The sequence below is a fragment of the Crocodylus porosus genome, unplaced genomic scaffold (assembly GCF_001723895.1).
Source record: "Crocodylus porosus isolate Cpor-Errol unplaced genomic scaffold, CroPor_comp1, whole genome shotgun sequence".
Lineage (NCBI taxonomy): Eukaryota > Metazoa > Chordata > Crocodylia > Crocodylidae > Crocodylus > Crocodylus porosus.
In genome coordinates, this window is record NW_017728909.1 from 47,947,604 (window position 1) to 47,969,201 (window position 21,598).

At 43.2% G+C, this 21,598-nt stretch overlaps 1 protein-coding gene across 3 annotated transcripts in view; it reads right to left on the reverse strand.

The window, feature by feature from the left end:
- Window positions 1-2,918: 2,918 nt before the first annotated feature.
- S100Z (S100 calcium binding protein Z) overlaps window positions 2,919-21,598 on the reverse strand; it is a 29,358-nt gene continuing 10,678 nt past the window's right edge. For 2 of the 3 annotated variants that reach the window (XM_019532213.1, XM_019532212.1), the window contains exons 2-3: window positions 6,163-6,320; window positions 2,919-4,313 (exon numbers count right to left, since the gene is read on the reverse strand). In XM_019532213.1, the coding sequence (XP_019387758.1) occupies window positions 4,155-4,313; window positions 6,163-6,303 (300 nt within the window). In that variant the 5' untranslated portion in view covers window positions 6,304-6,320 and the 3' untranslated portion in view covers window positions 2,919-4,154. Of the gene's footprint in view, window positions 4,314-6,162; window positions 6,321-12,848; window positions 13,003-21,598 lie in introns of those variants that run through there. The other variant, XM_019532214.1, reaches the window with a different exon arrangement.

Below are 21,598 nucleotides of genomic sequence, written 5' to 3' on the forward strand. Positions count from 1 at the left end.
AAGAAATCTGTGTGTGCAGATATTGCTTGAAACAGGTCACTGCAGTGTATCCTCAGCTCAGGGAGGCCCAGGAAGCTGATGCTGCTGGCCAAACAAGAATGGTTCTGGTGTTAGGGAATCATCCATGATGTATAGCTAATACAATGAAACCTAGATATTTCACAGGGTTAAGTTCCTAACTTCCCTGCAAAGATGAGAGTTTGTAAAGTATCTGAGGGCAAACTGAGCTTCAGGGAAAAAAAAAACTTGGTGGGACCACTGAAGTACACTGATTGAGGTGAGAAGGTGGCACCTTTTAAGTAAATCCTGCAACAAACAGCAACGGACTTACACTATTTCTAACTCAGCAATCCAATGAAAATTAAGCCTGTTGTGAACCACCTAGCTATGAGTGATCCAGGTTCTACCATGATCACAGTTTAACTCTCCTTCCTCACAGCTCAGAAGAGGGAAGGTGGATGATCCTCCCCACTTTCTGGCCACTCATAGCTTGCCCAGAAGGTCATTTTAGTTTTTGTAGTGTAGTGGTTATCAAAACACTGTTCAAAACCAAGCAGAAACAGCCCTTTTGACAATATTTAGAGGTGGTTTCAGTTTACACCAGAGAACAAACTGCGTGCGCAGCTGGTCCAGGCTTAGGTGGCAACAGTAACTAAATGTACTCACTCAGTTGTGCTATGCTATTTGGGCTATTTTCTTTTATTGTTTGGTCTCTAGACTCATCTCAAAAAAGTAATGTGGTTTTGTGGTTGGGTTTTTGGGGGGTTTTTTAAAGGCTGACAGAATTTGACAGTTGTCTTTGTAATTTTGGGGTCCTATAAAACTTCTTTTTCATTTCATTTGAGTCATTCCCTGTTAATTCATACAGGTCATCTGCAATAAAGCCCTATTCAGAGGAAGACTAGGTAACACTGATCCCCTTATAATTCAGATTGAATGGCTGCTGCATGGAATAGCTATTCCCCTGTTAACTGTATATTCACACCCCGGCTAGCTGTGATTTTGCAGTTTTCATCAAGAAGCAGGCTGCTTTACCAAATGTCTAATTAGAGAGTAGCAGCTTTCCCAGTTTTGTAGATTATTTCCAAAGGCCTCTTAGTCAAAACTAATAATAGATAAACTGGTCCTAATTGGGTGACCCTACACCAAGCTTTTCATAATTTCATAGTTTCTAGGGTCAGAAGGGACCTGAGCAGATCATCTAGTCCAACCCCGTGCCATGGCAGAAAAAAGTACTGGGGTCAAACGACCCCAGCAAGATATGCATCTAACCTCCTCTTAAACACCCCCAGGGTAGGAGCCTGCATCATTTCTCTTGGAAGTTGGTTCCAAACCGTAGCCGCCCTGACCGTGAAGTAGCGCCTCCTGATTTCTAACCTAAACCTACCCTCTGCCAGCTTGTGACCGTTATTCCTGGTCACTCCTGGCGGTGCTCGGGGAAACAGTGACTCCCCCACTGCCTGCTGAACCCCCTTGACTAGTTTGTAACAGGCCACTAGATCCCCCCCTCAGCCTTCTCTTTTGGAGGCTGAACAGGTTCAGGTCCCGTAGCCTGTCCTCATAGGGCCTGCCCTGTTGTCCCCTGATCATACGAGTGGCCCTCCTCTGGACCCTCTCCATGCTGTTGACATCCCTCTTTGGCTAATAATGCTGAACCTAGGAAATAATAAAGGTCAGAGCAGCCTAGTCTAGAGATTTACACTGATTTATGTTCTCCTGACCTGGAGGATGGGTAAGGACTAGGGCACCATTAAGTTCTGGAAAACCTAGAGGTGATTGTGACAAAGGAAGCCTTGCTTTACAAATTAGTGTTTCCTTCCTGCCACTGTGGTCTCACTGGAAGTAAAATTACCATTTAAATCAAGATATATAACATCACCCGAGACAAAAAGCTAAAAAAAATTGAAAACTTTCTTGGCTACTCTCATACTGTAAATCGTATCTAAAGGTTGACCATAAGATATCCAAATATACTGCAAAGTCCAATGCATTCTGCCTCTTCTGCCACTGCAGCAGTACCCAACCTTGTTGCCTAGTGAGCCAAATGAGTCTTGCAGTGTTGGTTTATGGGCTAGAATTGGTCTATGGGCCTGATTGGGTGCAGCTGGGACAATATGTGCTGAATTGGGCCCCAGCCCTGGCCCCATGCATGCTGGATCAGGACCACTCACCCCCTCCATCCCAACCTGCTCGCTGTGCCATGTTATCTGGCCCATGGGGCTTAGAAATTTGGCAGTGGGGGAATGGTGGGAGCATTAATTATCACCACTCCCCTGCCACCACATTTCTAGACCACTGAGGAGCTCTGTCGGTCAGGTGACACAAGAGCTACAAAATCTGGCCTGCAGGACAGGGGTTGACCACCTCTCTACCACTGCAATGCCTGTGTTTTACATTGTCTGATGATAATGGCCTGGCAATAACAACTGCCCCTTGACACGCCCATTGGGTCTGTGACAGAAACAAGTGTCTCCTAAAATTATAGATTGCAATTCTTAGAGGGGCAATACATAATTACAGTGATAAAAATGTGTATTGGAAATATTCTATTAATTAGCAAAAGGTGCTTGGGGCTGAGGTGGTAAAGCTTATTCATCTAAGCCATTCTTAAGTCATATCTTAGTAGACTGTATCCAAAGTCATTATTTTCTCGCCTTACACAAAAAATAAGTCATACACTCTCAGTACTGATGTCTTTTATTGTAGACTAAGGAAAACAACAAAGCAAGGAAAATAAAGACACAAAATATAAAGCATCTATAAGAACAAAGCGGAGTGTCTCCACCATCTGTAGGGCAAAGTTACCATCAAACTTAGACCACACTACAGGTACTTAAAATAAGAGTATATGTATATTAAAGCTTGTTAAGTCATGCTACATGCCCTTAGAGCTTCTCAAAGTTATGCCACTTCAGGCAAGGGTTAACTCTGAGCTGTGCTACCTAGCTCATGTTAGGGAAACTTTAGTCTGCTCCACAGTGATCAAGTGGCAATCAGAAGTCCTCCAGAATTGCAGAATGTGCTGCTGCTAGCCCTACCCTATCCAGAGCGGGGAGAGAGACTAAATGTCCTGGCTTCTAGCCATGCCCCTGCATGCCAGCCCTCTTAGTGGCAAGTCAGAGAAGTGCAGCTAAGAAATGGTCTTAACCCTTAAAGTTCTAACTTTAATATTGCTTAATATTCAACAGATTGAGTATGGTCTAAGTGTAACGTATGACTTCACCCTAAGGTCATCCCAGAATAGCTTCTACAACAGCCTAGATTCCTCCCTGTAAAGGCACACCACAGTGAAAATGGTCTCATTTACAGCTGCTCTGAAGACCCACTTCTTCCACAACCCCAACAATTAGCATGCTGAGTTCTCTATTTGTTTAGTTTGTTAATATTTATGCCAAGGAAAGGGACTGATTGGCACAATGGAGCAGAATAAACACAACAGAAGTGACACTGGAGAATAGGAAGTAACAATAATTACAGGCTGAATAACAGCAAAGCATCTTGCTTAAATGGATGGAAGGTAGGTGAAACTGCAGCCTGTTAGTACGTATGAAGGAAGGATTGAGAAATTAAAAAGGTGGCCCAGAAAAAATGGAAATGGGCCAAAAAGATCAAATCTTTTGTTCTGCAAAAAATAGAGTTTTTAAAAAAGAAAATTCAAAACTAAATCCAAAAATTAATGATGTTTCATTCCAAATGGTCCCTTTCAGATATGGGATAATCTCCTTCCCCCTCCAGAATACATTACATTTCAACAAAGCCCCATTTTTCAACAGGAAAGATTTGGTCAATAAACTGGGGTGCATGCAGGTAGAGATGGCAATCTTCTCAATGGTAAAGCAGCAAACATGTAGAAAGGGTGAGTGACCCTTAAGAAACTGTTGGTCTGGAGTCTTTGTCTTAGTGAGCTGAAAAAAATATCTGGGGTAAAGGCAGGAACTAAATCTCTGAACACACTTAGGGCCAAACCCTTAGGTTGTGTACACTGATGTAGGTCCTCTGGAATTTACTCTAGCTGGTGATCTGATCTTTTGTATTTGGTTACATTAACAAGGTAACATAAGATAGAGTTGTATTCACAAAATGCAGATGAGTGCTAACCAGCTAAGCATGCTTCAGTTACATTGGTGTCTAAGGGACTGATTTACTTATCATTTCTAAATTCCTGTGTTCTTTAGTTGTTCTTCAAAGAAATCATTGCATGCTACAGTCAAAGCAGCAACCAGAACCACAAACTCATTAAAATCCACTTCATTGTCTTTATTGGTGTCCAGATCTCTCATAATCTTATCAACCAACTGGGGATCCTTCTGGCACTAGAAAGAAAACACAGAACCTTCATTTATTAACCTAGAGCTGCTGGTCCTTTCCTTTAAAACTTAATGTAAACAACATTGAGGCAGGTTATGTTTAAGGGTTCTATCAAGGGTAGGTACTGTAGCCCCACAGAGCTACAAGGAAATCTGTTTTACCTTGTACACTTCATTAACTATGTAAGTGTTTCTCAAATCTGTATTCATTTTAACAAGAAAACTGACTTAACTGTACAAATCTTGAATGTACAGTTCTAATGTACCTGATAATACAATTTAGCAATATGCTAAAAGTTCAGTTATTAGCAATTCTTTCAACCAGTTCTTAAAAAATATAAATTTTGGAATGGATTTGTTAAAAAATACAAACTGTATAAAATGCTTATCCCAGGATGAGTATGTCACTACTAACAGTGGTAAAAGCATAGATGTAGACGTTCAATATTACTCAGCAACCAATCCCAGAGTCAGATCTTCAAAGGAACAGAGTTCCAGTATAGACACCTAAATGAAGCAACTAGATTTATGACCTACTGACTTCTGATCACTTTCAAAAGTAGAGCCTATACTATCTGTTTTACTGTATAAAGTATATTATTAAAAAAAAATTATGCACATCATGTAAAGAGCTCAATAGGGACAAGAGTAGCAGCGTCCTCTCATAAAACAATAGACAGGATTAAAAAAAAGAAAATCCAATTAAAAAATTGATACTTTGATTTAAAAAAATCCTGCTGTCCCTATTACAGGCTACAAAAAATTCTTAGCATTAAAAGAACATGGGAACTCAGTTATGCAGGAAATCATTATTCCATACCATTTCAGTATTACATAATTGATGAACATTGTAAATGTGAGCAAATAAATACCATTAATTATCAATTACTGAGGACTCTTACAATGAAAAGCACAGATAGGAAATCATATTTAGAATATAATGGATTTCCAATAAACCTATGAACAAATGTGAACCATATACCTATGGGACCAAAGAAGCCTCTAAAGCAGTGGTTCTCAACCAGGGTGCCCTGGCACCCTGAGATAGCTTGAGATCCTTTCAGGAGTCCCACAGGAGGCGATGCAATGTGGATACTGTTAGGTATGCCAATATGATTCACAAAATAAACCCAGAGATTTCAAATAGGAAATGTCATAGTGTTAAAAGCATTCTGACTTTTGGTCTCTTTGAGTTGTTTGGAAAAGAAAAATTGCTTTAGTATTTTTCTGTAGTCAGTAAATGAGCAAAAACTATGAGCTGACATTTTCCAAAGAGGTGCCTTGAGTCTAGTGAAGGGAGCCTTGAGCTATTCAAGTGGTGCCTTGAATTTAAAGAGGCTGAGACCCACTGATCTAAAAGACAGGAAATATTCTGATTCTGATCAGAAGCACTTGGATGTACTATACTTAAAGCACTCGCCGAAAGGACTCTCTATATATTGGATTGGGTTCCATTGATGTCTAGTATACACTCAGTCTCAAATAAATTGATTTCAACCTGCTTTAACCATATCATTTTTTTCTATCAATGTTAAACTGAATTTGGCCTCCCTGCAGGAAAACAAAGATGACTAAGCAGAATGGGCACCAGATTGTTTGGTTTCATCACATGCAACAAATCACTGGAAACCAAACTACACACTTCTCAAACACATACTTGATACTAACTCCTCTTTGACTTTGGAAAAAACCCACTGTCATTTGAGTATGCAGTGTAGAAGCTGTCATAGCTCAGACTGGACTATGCGAAGAAATAGCATTCCATTATGCTTCAATAGATTCAGTAGCTATTTCTCCCACCCGTTAAACATTAACCAAACATAATTAAACTGAAAGATAACTGAAACTGTCTTACTGAGAGAAATTCAGTGAGCTCACTGGTGAGGAGTTGTTTGAGTTCTCCTTTATTGAGTTTGTATTTGTCTCCTTCTTTGCCTGAGTAATGGTGAAAAACCTGGATCAGGGTGTCCATAGCATTCTCCAGCTGTGTAGGCATCTTGGGGAGTGGAGCAGCTATGGGTCAGAGGAAAAAAATCATTGACATTGTGCTTTCATCAGACAGAACATTTAATCCTAGTGAAAGGAAACTGAGAATCACCTGGAGCAGCTGGAAAACAGAAACTACTGTAAATACTGAAAAGGGCAAGTGTTCTATTGATTTATAGAATCAAATACCTATCAACAGTGTTGGACTATGACACTGAAACAAAATACTGCATTGCTGACATCATAGAACAGCCCTGTAAAACAGATCTGATCAGTTAAACAAAATGCTCTCTTGAGCATCTATGCTGAACTGTTTGCAAAGCTACACATAATAAACAGGAAAACACTTGTACAGCAATCTGGAAACAGCCAGAAATAAAGCATATTAGACCAGTACAAACTCTCCTACCTGCTCATCCAAATGGGTTCAAAGAAAGTAATTGTCAACAGGTAATGATTCCTAACTTGTTTGCGCATTTATATTGAATGCTCCACCCTAGTGCACAAATTTTCCAGGTGCTCAGAGGGAAATTGCCAGTGCTGTAGCATCAGCTTTCACTTAGTTTAGACTGCTTTTTTTCAGTCACCTGTGTTGAGCAGGTGTGAGCTTCTGTCCTCAAGTTGCATCCCAGGGGGTCTGCTTCACTGAGCATTTAGCAAGGTAAGTGGGGAAGAGCTCTCCATTCATTAAAACAGAAAAGGATGGAAATGTAATTAGTTGCTTAGAAGCTAAGAACTAGGAGAAGTAAATACGAATAGAAAATAAGCAAAGGGGAAATATTTTGCTTAATGCCATACAGATCTTAGGAAGCCAGAATGAAGTTACAGGTTGCACTAAAGTTAGATGCAAAACCCAATACATATCAACTTTAGGAACTCAATAAAGTGAAAACATAGATACAAAATTCTGTAGCTAATGGTTTCTTGATGTTTGAAACTATATACCTGCTGCTTACATTGATTGTGTTCTTTACCAATGTATAGACAGACAGGTACAGGCAAGCTTTCCTAGCATAGTTACAAAGAGATTTTTTCCCACTCCCTGTGTACTTGCTTATTCTGTTTAATGCTTTTCATTCCAAACAGCTCACTAAAACATGTAGTCAAAAATACTAATTCAGAGTAGTAATGGGCTGTAAATGGAACAGGCACAATTTTTATCATGTGACCTTTTAAATCTATGCCTATGTGGTGCTCTGGAGATCAAAACCCAAATGTGACAATGACAAAAAGGGCATTTCTACACATAGCCGTATGGTGCCTTTTACTGTGTCATCATTTAGTACTTCCTTTTGGAAGTACTAAAAGATGGTGCAATAACAGCCTGTACTATGCCACGCTGGCTGCACATGGTTATTTTGACCGCTACATCACTGTAGCAACGCGTTGTAATGAGGGAACGCATTGCTACGCCGGTGTAGCGGTGGCGTCACGGTTTTTGCCAATGGATGATACAGCACTGTAGTGTGTCGCTATGGCACCGTAGCATCTTGTATAGATGCGACCGAAGACAACTAAAAAAAAAATGCTCCCCCTGCCCACCATCTCTTTCTAATCTATTGGTGTATTTCTAGAGCAGGAAGCCTCAATGTCTAGGCACTCAGGGCTAGAATTTCAAAGATATTTAATAAAGATAAGTTCTGAGGCAACTATGAAAATCCCACCAAATGTTGGCCTGCATCTGCAGGTGCCTAAATGCCTTTACAATCTGACTTCACTGATTAAAGCTCTCACTCGGGAGAAAACCAAGTGGCCTAATAAAGGGACAAGTAAATAGGTGAATCCTACTTTGTGCTCAGGTCAACAAGCTAAGTTGGGACTTTGTCAGTCTAGGCAAAGCACAGTCAAGAAGCAAGAACCTTCCAGTCATAGTGCTCTGTCCTCAAATTTGCCAACATATTTTATCTTTCAATATTGTCATTCATCCCAGGACCAAGCAGGCTGAGTGTTTCCCTCCTTGTAATACATTCTTAGTTTATCTTTAGGAATGAAAGATCATACCCTGCAAAGCTCCAGCTAAGATAAAACATGGTCACTTTTCTAATCAACGGCACAAACACAACGGCCTAAAGACATACTCAATGTGCTCTTTTCTCTGATTTCCTCCTCTCCCCACCCTCAAGTACTGCTCAATTCGTAGAAAAGGAGGGTTGGAAGGGATCTCAGGAGGTCATGTAGCCCAAACCCCTGTCAAGGTAGGATCACCCCTATCCAAACCATCCTATTCAGAGGCATAATGTGGGAAGAATGTGCCTGGGACAGTTCTCTCTCAGCTCTCCTCCTATCTTATCTTCTAGCTTTAGGAAAAGGTAGCACACAGGAGCAGCTGCTTGGCAACGGTGTCTCACGTGTAGTGCAAGGCATTCTGAGACCTGCAGATCTCTAGAACGACAGTGGAGTTTGCTGCTGTTGGGGAAAACTTTCACCCCATTTTTTTGCTGCTGAACCCCATGTCCCTTCTCATCCCAAATGTGGTGATCGGTTTGATCCTGATGTGGCAAGACCTTCTAACCAGTAACATTCAGGTTTTAATCACATAAGGAGCACAGGCACACCCCAGTCAAAAGCTCTAGACTTGGTTGCAGCCGACAGCCAATGCTGCTGAGGAAAGTGGGAAGAAAAACAAAAGCACAAAACAAAACTGACATCTGTGGTAACAGGGGAGGAAAACATTCACTTCTGGCCCCATGTGGCAACCAGCAAAGCCCAAAAGCACAGGAAAAACCAAACACCCTCAGCTCTGCTCTGCAATTTGGAGATAACTACAAATTGCACTGCCAAGCTATAGAGTTCAAGGTTTCTGTCCTGATGATCAAAGCGCTCCATAAGACTGACCTCAGAATAGCCTCCCCTCTGTGACCAAGACTTTCCATTGCAGCTTTGTTCCACTGGGATCACGATACTGCTGACTGACTGGGAAAGGCTCGTCACGGTGCAGGAGACAGAGCCATGATGGGACCAGGACAATCTCTGTGGATAGGAGACAAAAATGACTATGGGCCTGCCTCACTACTTTCAGAACTAAATGTAAAACCATTTCTTTGACTTTGATTTCCACCAACAACTTCTTTGACCATGCTCCTCTGGAGCATACACTGAGCACAGAAACAGATATGCTATCTATAGATCTATTTCTCCCTCAGTCTAGGAAAAAAGGCAGTTGCTTTAGTTTCTAAGGCATCTTTTAAGAAGCCATACTTGTGCTGGTCTCTCACTCTCTCTCCTATGATCACTACCACTTCCATTATTGCTCAGAAGTGTTTATTAATGGAAAGAAAGAAATAAATAGCAAAAGTTAAAGGCAGCTGCATATATTTAATTCATCATCTAGCTACTGAATATAGTAATTCAATTAGCTAAGCAGTGAATACAATGGGTGTAACTTTCAGATGATAGGTATAAACTTTCAGTGCCCCCATCTTCAGAACACAAAAAGAAAGTCTACTCCATCTTTTCCAGCCCATCAGTTTAATAATTTATACAATGATATAATCTGCCCAGTCTCCTCCAGTAGTCCTAGTGTTTTTCTTTAGCTAATTGTTTGAAAGTCTTGTTATTCCAGGTAGCTGTTTATATACATATACTGTGGCCAGCTGTGTCAAAGTTGCTAGTTAAGATAATTTTTTATTTACTTTACAGACAATTTCCTCCTGGTCCCACAAAACTCCTGTCTCAGAGGAATCTCACAGGATGGTTTCACAAAGTGAGCGGCAGCTGCTCAGCACTTCTGAGGATCAGGCCATTGAGGTTTACCCAGAATTCATGTCAGCCAACTGATCAACTTAATCCTCCCCCTGCACTGTTCCATGGTCCAATATTTTGCGGGCTATCCTATATGTTGCTAGCTAACCAAAGGCCACTGAAGTCAAGGGAGAGTCCTAGTGGAATTAGGCCCTACATCAATTCACTTCCTTGTTAATAAAAACAGCTTCATATACTTCAACAGTCTGCCCTATAAAGCAGATACAAAACTAATAGTAGCCTGATCTTCTGGCTTAGCTAATACACACCCTGTATTTAAGACATTTTTAATTAGCTGTATGCTGCTTTTGTTCAGCAGCACATCAATTATCCTTCCAACAACCAATAACTAAAACAGCTTGGTCTTCTAGGTTGGTAGGAATGCACACGTTGTAAGGCCCCTGGCTGTCAGAGGGGTAGTGGAAGGTTTAAAACCATTGTCATGTTGCACAGAGCGGATAGTTTACAACAACCTGTCATATAAAGCAAGGTTTGGCCACCTTTGCTTATACTGCATAGTAGCTTACTGCATGAACTGCCCATCTGAGGGTAAGATTGTCTCTTGCTCTGTGCAGTTGTGAGATGGAAGGAGGCATAAAGCACTGCTTTAATCTTCTGTCTATGGACCTGGTGGGCCTCAGCCTGGAGGGAGACAGCCTCTGTGCTAATATTACTCTCCTCATGGCATGGGCAGATAGGAGTCTGGAATGAGTGTTATCGTGGCTTCATTCTTTCTCACAGTGTGCTGGATACTAGCACAGCTGAAGTGTGGCACATGGGTTAAGGGGGCAAAACTATCTCTTTCCATTTGGATAGAGCAGATTTCTTTCTTCACTATGTGCTAGCTCCGTTCCTTTAGCTTACCCTGTCCCCTCTACACACTCCCTCAGGGTCCTGCTCTATACAAGAAAGTACTACATGAGGTCTCTCAACTGTGGACCACATGTGGCCACTGAGGAGGTGACCCCTGGGCTTCTGGTCTGGGAAACACTCCCCCATCACCCTTTAACTACTGCCACTGGAGTTTCTGACCTCCCCTCTCCCCCCAGCTTTCACTTTCTGCCCACATTTCTCAAGATAGAGTGATGTGGCATGGCTTATGGGGCCAAGAACAGGAGAGCAACTACCACATGGTGTGCCAGCACAGTGCAGTAAGGTGGGACCTGCTACGCAGCATGCACCTGCTAACCACTTAGAAATTGGACAGCCCTGACTACTCCAACTGCAATAATGTAGTGCAGGGGAAATATCCAAAGCTTCTGCACTTGCTTTGTTCAGGCTACAACCTGTTCAAATATTTTACAAGGAAGTGAAACCTACTTTCAGGTAACACTATATAGTCTAAAAAATAAAATATATTACCAACCTATTTAGACTGGATGTCAGGCTGTCTATACAAGGGCTTTCTATGTTTGTCTGCAATGAGAGAGGGAGAGACAGAGTGTGTGTGTGTCAGCACGTGTACACACACAATGACAGGGGGAGAGACAGTGTGTGCAATGAGGGAGGGAAGAAGGGAGGAGGAGACTGTGTGTGCACGCGCGCACAATAAGGAAGGGAAGCAGACACTGTGTGTGTGTATATATAATGAGGGAGGGAGGGAGAGAGAGACTGCGCACACATGTGTGTATGCACGCATGCAGTGAGGGAGAGAGAGAGAGTGAGTGTGTGTGTGCGCGCACGCGCTCATAGGGCAAGTCCTACACACACCCCACCATATACATGCACCCCCCTTGCACTGTCATATACATAGGCCCCCAGACACACACACCCTCGCATACCTCAGCCACCCTCCCCCCCACAAAACCCATACCCACCCACACACCACATATCCGCATACCAACAGCCCCCCACAAACCTATACCCAGCCCTCCATGCCCCCCACAATATACAAGAGTAAGACTTCATTTAAGCTATTGTGCAATCACCTCTATTTATGCTATACAAACACATGTAAATCAGGACAAAAATATTTATTGAAATCAAAGTAATGAATGTTGTCCTTTCTGGTGGCAAAAGTCAGGGGTTAGGGCGCGGGACTTCCAATTACAAGATGGCAACCAGGGGACGGGGTACCTGTCAAGGTGTGGGGCTACTCAGGCAGCCCTCAACAGCTTGCCTAAACTCAGTAAGCAGCCCTCTGCCTGAAATAATTGGCCGCCCCTGGGTTAGGGACTATTTAGAAAAGCTGGATGTGTACAAGACCATGGGGGCTAAATGGGATGCACCTGAGGTGCTGATGAGTCCCAGGCCAGAAGGCTCTGGTAAGCAGGGGCTTTTGTGGTTGGGAGGGGGGGGTTGGGTTGGCCTGGCCTGGCTGCTGGGTCCTACTGTTCCTAGCTCCTGTCATCTTTTACAGGTAGCCAGGAGCAGATAGGTATTAATTTTTCTAAATTTTTTAGGCACACCATGGACCAAATAGAATGGCCTGGCAGGCCAAATTCAGTCCTCAGGCCATATTTTGCCTTCCCCTGCACTAATATATACTGGTCATATTGGTGTCTGATGGTGATGAGCTCCACATGCTGCGGCCCTAAGCTGAAAAGGCCCTGCACTTCTTGTTATAATGAAAAGACAAGATATTCTTATTCCAGCAATTAGCTGGAGCTCTTTTAGGCCCTTAACTTTTAGTCTCAGGTATTGGGAGTAGAAAGAGTCCAGTCTTGAGGTGCAGCAACAAAAACATACAACACATAAATACATGCCCAGAAGGCGCAAAAGAAGAAATGTGTTAAAATTGGTTTAATTTGATATTTCCAAACATCACCCATACTACATCATTCTATAAACTAACATAAATCAACTTTCACTTACTTTATGCATATGTTAGAGTCTGGAATAATTTCCTCTGGTCAGGGCTGCCCCTTAGTGTCATGCTGAAGAATTGCTTACTGATCACCTACAGATGTAATACATAGCTTCAAAATAACTGATCCAAAGGACAGAAGGTATTTAAACTGTGTTCCATTTGCTTGAGTTATACAGAGATGTTTTCTTGTTTTGGTATTTTTCAATGAATTCCCATATTCTAAGATTTATATTGCCATGAACAAGGAAAAAGACAAATCTTATTCCTAAAAATTAGGAAGAGAAAGAGAAAGAGAATGTGCTCACATGTTACCATCTAAAACCCAGATTATACAAGACACATGCCACTGGAGTGGAATTTGCAGTAAATTAGGTAATACTTTAACTCAGCTCCTGCTCAGGCTTTGCTATGTGATCTATTTCAGAGACAAGCAAAATATGGCCTGCCAGGCCATTCTATCTGGGCACCTAAAAATTTTAGAAAATTAATATTTATCTGCTCCTGGCTGCCTGTCAAAGATGACAGGAGCCAGAGGCAGTATGACCCAGGGGAAGACAACAGGACCCAGCAACCAGATCCGGTCCCCTCCCCCTGCCCTGTTCTCCCCACCTGGAAGTCCCTGCCTAGCAGAGCCTTCTGACCTGGAACCCTGGGGCTGTTCCTGCCTCCCTGCATTGGAGGGAAATTCAAGTAAGAGTGGGGTGGCCGACTGCCACCCGTTTCTGTACCACGTGGCTCCTGGATGCATGGCCAGACCACAGAAGTACGGGACCCATGCAAGTACCCCATAGCCAGGAGCAGGGGTGTGTGCGTGTGTGTATGTGTGTGTGTGTGTGTGTGTTTCTGTGTGTGTGTGTGTAAAATGAGGGAGGGACAGATTGTGTGTGTTCATAGGGCAAGTCCCACATGCATACCCCACCATATACCTGCATCCACACTCCTCTTCATGCTGCCATACAGTCAGATCCATGAACAACGCAGGCCCCTGGGCAGCTGGGGGGGCATGGTGGTGGCAGGAGCAGCAGGAGCACAGCAGCAGTGGTGGGAGCACAGCGGTGGTAAGCAGGGAAGCTCCCACAGATGCTGCCAGCACTGTCAGCAGTGGGGGGGGGAAGAGGGCGGTGACGAGCACTGACCAGGGGTCAGTGGCCACCCGCAGGTGCCGCTGGCAGTGTCGGTGCTATCCAGTGGAGATCATGGACCACACGCAGATGCCAGTGGGAAGTGGCAACCGCCTGCAGGCAGTGCCAACAGTGTCAGCAGTGCCTTTTTGTAGGAGGTGCAATGCCATGTTCAGGGGGCATGTTCACTCGCCCCTGCACAGACCCCCATACCCACAACATGCCCCAGCCACCCTCCCCCAATCCCCAACAAATCCCATGCCCACCCACACCCCACATATCCACATACACCCACATACTCCCTCACCCCACACCCACATCTATCCACCCATACAGATGCACCCACAGCCCCCCCACACCTATATCCACCCCCCCACACTATACAAGAGTAAGACTTCATTTTAAGCTATTGTGCAGGTGTACACTACACCTCTGTGTACACTACACAAACATGTAAACCAGGACAAAAAATATTTTTTGAAATCAAATTAATGAATATGGTAGATGTTCAATTTTTAGAATATAATTTGGTATTTTTCTGGTTCCAGGGCAGCAAAAACCCTTGCTGAAAGGAGTACTACTAGGGGCAAGGGAAGGGACTTCAGATGGCAAAGGTCAGGAGTCAGAAGGCTGGGCTTTCGGTCACAAGATGGTGACTAGTGGGTGGGGCACCTATCAAGGGATGTGGCTACCCATGCAGTACTCAACAGCTTGCCAAAACTTGGTAAGCGGTCTTCCGTCCAAAATAATTGCCTGCCCCTGATCTAGTCCCTTAGGCTGTGGCTTCTAACACTTCTAGGTATCCTGCTGTTCTCTACAGAAACAGTCTCTAGTTCTATCATAGAAAGTTAGGGTTGGAAGGGACCTCAGGAGGTCTAGTCTAATCCCCTGCTCAAAGCAGGATCATCCCCAACTAGATCATTCTGGCCAAGGCTTTATCTAGCCAGGTCTTAAAAACTTCCAAGGATGGAGATTCCACAACCTCTCTAGGTAACCTGTTTCAGTGCTTTACTACCCTCATAGTGAGAAAGTTTTTCCTAAAATCTAACCTAAACTTCCCTTGCTGCAACTTGAGACCATTGCTTCTTGTTCTGTCATCTGCCACCACTGAGAACAGTCTAGGTCCATCCTCTTTTGAACCCCCCTTCAGGTAGCTGAAGGTTGCTATTAAATCCCCCCTCAGTCTTCTCTTCTCTAGACCAGTGGTTCCAAAATTCTGACAGATTGTGCACCACCAATTTAAAATGACACAACCTTAAATATCACCAGCATTTTTTTCAGTTCAACCTTAAGTACATCAGCAAATTTTTGTCATATAAAGTAATTATATTAAATCTGTTAAACATGTACCACTGACAGGTTGTCTGTGTACCACTGGTGGTACACAAACCAGATTGGTATCCACTGCCTTAGGATGAATAAACCCAGTTCCTTCAGCCTCTTCTCAGATGTCACATGCCCTCTAACCATTTTTTTCTCTCCACTCTCACTGCATTTGGACTCTGCCCAATTTGTCCTGATCCTTTCTGTAATATGGGGTGTGTGTGGGGGGGAACCAAACTGGACAGACTACTCCAGATGTGGCCTCAGCAGTGCTAAATAGAGGGGAACAATTACTTCCCTCGATCTGCTGCCAACGCTCCTATGGATGCAGCTCACTATGCCATTGGCCTTCTTAGCAACAAGGGCACACTACTGACTCATATCCAACTTAATGCAGAGCTGCTGCTTAGCCACTTGGTTTCCAGCCTGTACTAATGAGTGGATTTGTTCCATCCTACGTGCAGGAATTTACACTTGTCCTTTTTGAAACTCATGAGATTTCTTTTGGTTCAACCCTCCAATTTGTTGAGGTCTCTATGAATCCTAGCCCTACCTTCCTATAGAACTACTACTCCCCACAGTTTGGTTTCACCTGCAAACTTATGGAGTGCCCACTTCTTCTCATTTTCCACGTTGTTGATGAAGATATTGAACAAAATCAGCCCCAGGACTGACTCCTAGGGCACTCCACTTGATACTGGTTGCCAACTAGACATTGACCCATAGATTACTACCCTCTGATCCTGCCCAGATCCAGCCAGTTTTCTATTCACCTTACAGATCATTCGTCTAACCCATACTTCCTTAGCTTGCTTGCAAGAAAAGTTGTGGGAGACCATATCAAAAGCCTTGATAAAGTCAAGGTATTTCACATCTACTGCTCTTCCCACATACAAAGCCAGAGCCAGTCATCTCATCATAGTAGGCAGTCAGGTTGGTCAGGTATAACGTACCCTTGGTGAATCCATGCAGACTGCCCCTAATTATTTTCTTCTCTTCCAAGTGCTTAGAAATGGATTCCTTCAGGCCCTCCTCCATGCTTTTTCCAGGCGCTGAGATGAGGCTGACCACTATGTAGTTTCCCAGATCCCCCTTCTTAAAGATGGGCACTATTTGCCTTTTACCAATCATCTGGGACCTTTCCAGACCACCATGAATTTTCAAAGATAATGACCAGCAGCTCTGCAATCACATCAGCCAACTCTATCAGCACCTCAGGGGCATCCCATTTGGCCCCTATGGACTTGTACACATTCTGCTTTTCTAAATAGTCCCTAACACGTTCTTTAGCCACTGTTGGCTGCTCACCTCCTCCCCAAACTGTGCTGCAATCTGGGAGCTGATCTCGCCTGTGAAAACCAAGGTAAAAGAGGCATCGAGTACTTCAGCCTTTTCTGCATCATCTGTCACTAAGTTGCCTCTCTTGTTTAGTAAAGGACCCATACTTGCCCTGATCTTATTGTTGTTGCTCACATTCTTGTAGAAACCCTTCATGTCCCTTGCTAGTTGCAACTCCAATTGTGCTTTGGCATTCCTGATTTCACCCTGGTATTCCAGAGCAATACTCTCATATAATTTCCTAGTTGTTTGTCCAAGTTTCCACTTGTAAACTTCTTTTTTTTTTTTTTTTTAATGTTTTAGCTCATTGAGGAGTTCCCTGCTAAGCCAAGCTGGTCTTCTGCAATTCTTGCTAGTCTTACTGCACATTGGGATGTTTTGTTCTGGCACCCTCAGGAAGGTTTCTTTAAATACAACCAGATCTCCTGGACTCCTTTCCCCCTCAGACTGGCCTCCCAGGGGGTCCTGCCTATCAGTTCCCTAAGTGAGTCAAAGTCTGTTTTTCTGAAGTCCAGGCTCTGTTCTCTGCTGCTCTCCTTCCTTCCTTTCCTCAGGATCCTGAACTCAATCATCTCATGGTCACTGTTGCCCAAGTTGCCATCCACCACTACATTCCCTGTTTGTGGGCAGCAGGTCAAGAAGAGCATGGTCCCTAGTTAGTCTCTCCCACACTTACACCAGGAAGTTGTCCCCAGTACTCTCCAAAAACATCTTGGATTGCCTGTGCAATGCTGTACTACCCTCCCAGAAGATGTCAGAATGGTTGAAGTCCCCCATGAGAACCAGAGCTTGTGATCTGGAAGCTTGTGCTAACTGGTTGAAGAAAACCTGATTTACCTCATCCTCCTGGTCTGGTGGTCTATAGCAGACACCCACCACAATGTGACCCCTGTTGCTCTCGCCTCTGACCCTAACCCAGAAACTTTCAACAGGCCTATCTCCAGTTTCATACTGGAGCTCTGAGCCATCATACAGCTCTTTTATATAAAGAGCAATTCCTCCTCCTCTTGTCCCCTGTCTGTCCTTCCTGACCAGTTTATTATTCATCCATGACAGTGCTCCCATCATGTGAGCTATCCCACCAAGTCTCTGTTGTTCCAATCACTTCATAGTTCCATGACTGTGCAAGGACTTCCGGTTCTTCCTGCTTGTTTTCCCAAGCTCCATGCATTCATGTACAGACACTTGAGGTAACTAGCCGATTGCCCGACTTGGTCCAGAAGGATGATATAGCCTCCCCTGTTGCCCTTCTGCTTTGCTTCCTCCAGGTCACCCACTTACCTCAGGGCTTTGGTCTCCATGCCCCAGCAAACCTAGTTTGAAGCCTTCCTCACTATGTTAGTGAGCCTGTTGTCAGGTGGATCCTGTCTTTTCCCATCAGTCCTTCTCTTGGAACAACATCCTGTGGCCAATGCTCTGCTGGTGACATCTGCGCAGCAGCACATTGATCTGCAGGGTGTGCCTACCCCTTGACCAGAAGGATTGAAAACATGACCTAAGCCTCTGTCCCCTTCATCCGTGCACCAAGGGCACTGTAGTCACTTTTGATCTGCTCAGGTTCTCTTCTGGAAGTATCATTGGTGCCCACATTTATGAGCAGAGGGCTGGATGAGTCTCAGTAATCAGTCTAAAAGACTGAAGTAGATTTGCAGGAACTGATATCAGATTTTAATAAATAAAAACAAAATTTAGAAACAAATAAAAATTGGATTAAAAGAAGAAATAGGAAGCGACTGTAAAAGCACTACTCAATTAACTCAGATCACAGTTAAAGTAATTATTAAAATTGGAAGGAAATAAATGAAGTGAATTAATAGGATGAGTAAAAGTTATGACAGTTCTACAGCCCACAGAATAATCATCAGCTTTGTCTATGCACGACTTAAAATAAGCACTATGTCTCCTGTGGAAAGCAGTGCATTCATGAATTAATTCTTTAAAATGTACTGCCCTTTTGAATCTTGGAAGTGTGAGTAATTCATTATTGTCCTCACTCTATTTTCTATGCACTTGGACAATAAGACCATGGGAAGCAAATAGTGTTACAACCACACCCATTCTTTATCTTCTTTTTCAGCTCTCATGAGTGCTTTGAACTGTACCTTTGGTCAGTTGGTTTCCTTCATACACTGGGCATTGTCCTCTCATCATACTGTAACAACCCTTACCATGGCCTTCCCATTCTCTCTCTGAACATAACCTTTGATTTGCGGAGTTCATCAATTTTGCTAGTTAAGTGTGACTTCAGAATGACTATTCATGTCAGTTTGCTAACTTTATCTCTAGTGTTTTGTTATGCCACCCTCTGCACAATGGCATCTTTTGATTTGTCAACACTTATCTGAAATATGGGGCACTTTTGCCACAAGGCTACACCACTTAGAAAGACAGTAATGGCAGCTTCTCGTAGAAGCAATTCTATATTATGGGGCATGCTTGAAGGGAGCTACATTCCAAAAAAAAGGGAAATTCAGATGCTTTCCAGGTTATTTTATAGTTAAAGACAAACATAATCATGGTTGTGTGGTGATATTTTGCAAGAACCATGAAAAACAGTGGTTTCTGCCATCACTGCAAAACATGGTGTTTCCCTCAATTTTGTGCCAAATCACCTGGGAAAAAAATGCTTACCAGAATACACAGAAAGTGCAGCAATCCCTGCAGCCATGGAGCGTGGTTTAAGAGATTGTTACTGAGAGGTTGCGCTAGGAACAGACTCAGTGAAGGCACCAGTTAGGAAAGCAACAGGGTTTCAGCACCATCTTTTAAGAAGCCAGGTGTAATGCTGCAATAATGCTGCAGTCTGAAGATGAATGATTGGCCTCTTGGCCAATCAGTAGCAAGGGGTGGGGCAATGGGGGCCCCTCAGTCAATCAGTGGCGAGGGGGAACTTGCCACGAGAAGACCATGAAATTGGCTCCGCACACCATGTGGCCCACAAAATCCCTTCATCTAACTGCAATTTAGGTAAATCCTTATTTATAGTTTAAGACATGCTAATTTCCAGACATGTTTAAGCTGTATTTTGTTTAAATTTAGTGCATAATTTGATTGGGTGAATAGAAGGTGATGGGTCTATTATACCCCATGGAAGCAATTTGAGCTCTCAGGTGGCTGTACAAACCAATTAGACTCTATACGATTTTTTCAACCTGTTTGATTTTCTAGTGCACATTCAGATTAACAATATAGGTTTCAAGACTACACATGGTATACAAACTTTTGCCATACTTGTATTTATTTTAAGCCCAGTTCTTAGACACAATGGGGAGTTGCCTAACCCGGTTTCCATATTGAGAGAGGAGCTTAGCCTTCATACTTAGCTTGATGACTATATTCTTGAACATTGCCTCTCAGCCTGAGAAGGTAATACTAAGACTTCTCATTCAGATGCTTTCAAGCCCAAGGAGCTCTTTACAGCTCTTGGCTGAGTCCTTGTTGAGAAGGCAAGGAAAATTTTGGTCCTAAACAACCACTAGGGTTTTTATAACTGGTAGACCTCACCTATTTCTTGGCCCCTTCTTTTCTCTCAGGCATCTAGAAGGAACTCAACTGCTGCTTCCACATAGCCTGAAAGAGGGGCAGGTTGTACATCCATCTGTTTTATGCTTGTCTGTAAATGTAAAAGTCCCACTTCCACATTCTTCAGAACAAAGAACTATCTGCATCAGTGAAAAGACTTTGGTAAAATGTGCATTCACTTACAGCTGGAACATTTTACAGACTGATTGAACGTTTCCAAAAATAGACATCAATGCAAATTTCAACAGGCCCAGATGTTGTGTATAGAAAAAATTATTGTTAGGACTGATTTCTGCACATCACACTACTTCAGAGAACTGGAGAATTCAAAAGATAAAACAGCAGGGGCTTTGCTTATTTATGAAGGGAACAAAACAAATCCAACACACATCTTATTCAAATAAAAATACTCTTCAGCTGAGGACATACTGAAAGCAAAGTAAGCAAGAGAGAGAGTTTGCATGAATAAATATCCTGGCACATATCATATATGTCTTGGATGACTAAGGAATAATTTACATTTCTCAGCCCATTTGACTTCCTTGTCCCAAAGCTTAACAAAGGTACTCCTGATAGATTTAGCAGTAGTTGTTAGGTTCCTCTGCTCTGGCAGCTGCACACATATTTGGGTATGGATGAGGATAATTAAGAAAAAAGCCCCACCATCTATCTGTAAAAGCACAGGAGAAAATGGAGTAAATTATCACTTAGGTCCAGCAGTTGAGGGAGGAAATGCAATATCCCATATAAACAGGAGAGGGAGCCCGTATAACTTGTAACCTCACTATCAGCCCTTTTGGATGGTTTTTAGGAAACTGAACAGAACATGATATATAATCCTCAGTCCACTCAAACTGCAACTTTAAGAAAAAAAGTTAAAACATTATCTTTAATCTGATATCAAATACTCATAAGTGTTGAGTGAGCTGCTCTGAGACTGATGATGGAGCTGGCAGTTAAAGCGCTATACCCTCAGGCTAGGGACAGATATTCAAAAAGCCTGAGCCTCAATTGATTCAATTTTCGCAGGTCAGTCTAATCTGACTAGGCTAAACCAGTTTGTAATCGCCAGACATCCCTTCTGGACTGAAGAAATGCCAGCACATGCCTGCAGTGGCTCAGGCTAGAAGCTGCAGCATGCCAAGCCAAAGAACATGGTGGCAACAGTGAGACCGCCATGCTGCAGGACTTACCAGTGGAGCTAGAGCATTCTGAGCTGCAGCCAATAGGGTGAGGACGCCCAAAGAAAAAAAAGCTGCCGGCAGTGCAGATGCACTTTATAAGCATGTGCCAATGCCGATTTGCCAGCGGAGGCAATGGGGAAAAGCTAAAAGCCCCACGAACCCATTCAAAGGCAGAACCAGCAGCCGAGGGAAGGCTGGAGCCGAGCCACAAACCCTGGGAGGGGCGACTGGTGGCAAGTGACATGGAAGGTTGGCTTCAGAGAGTAG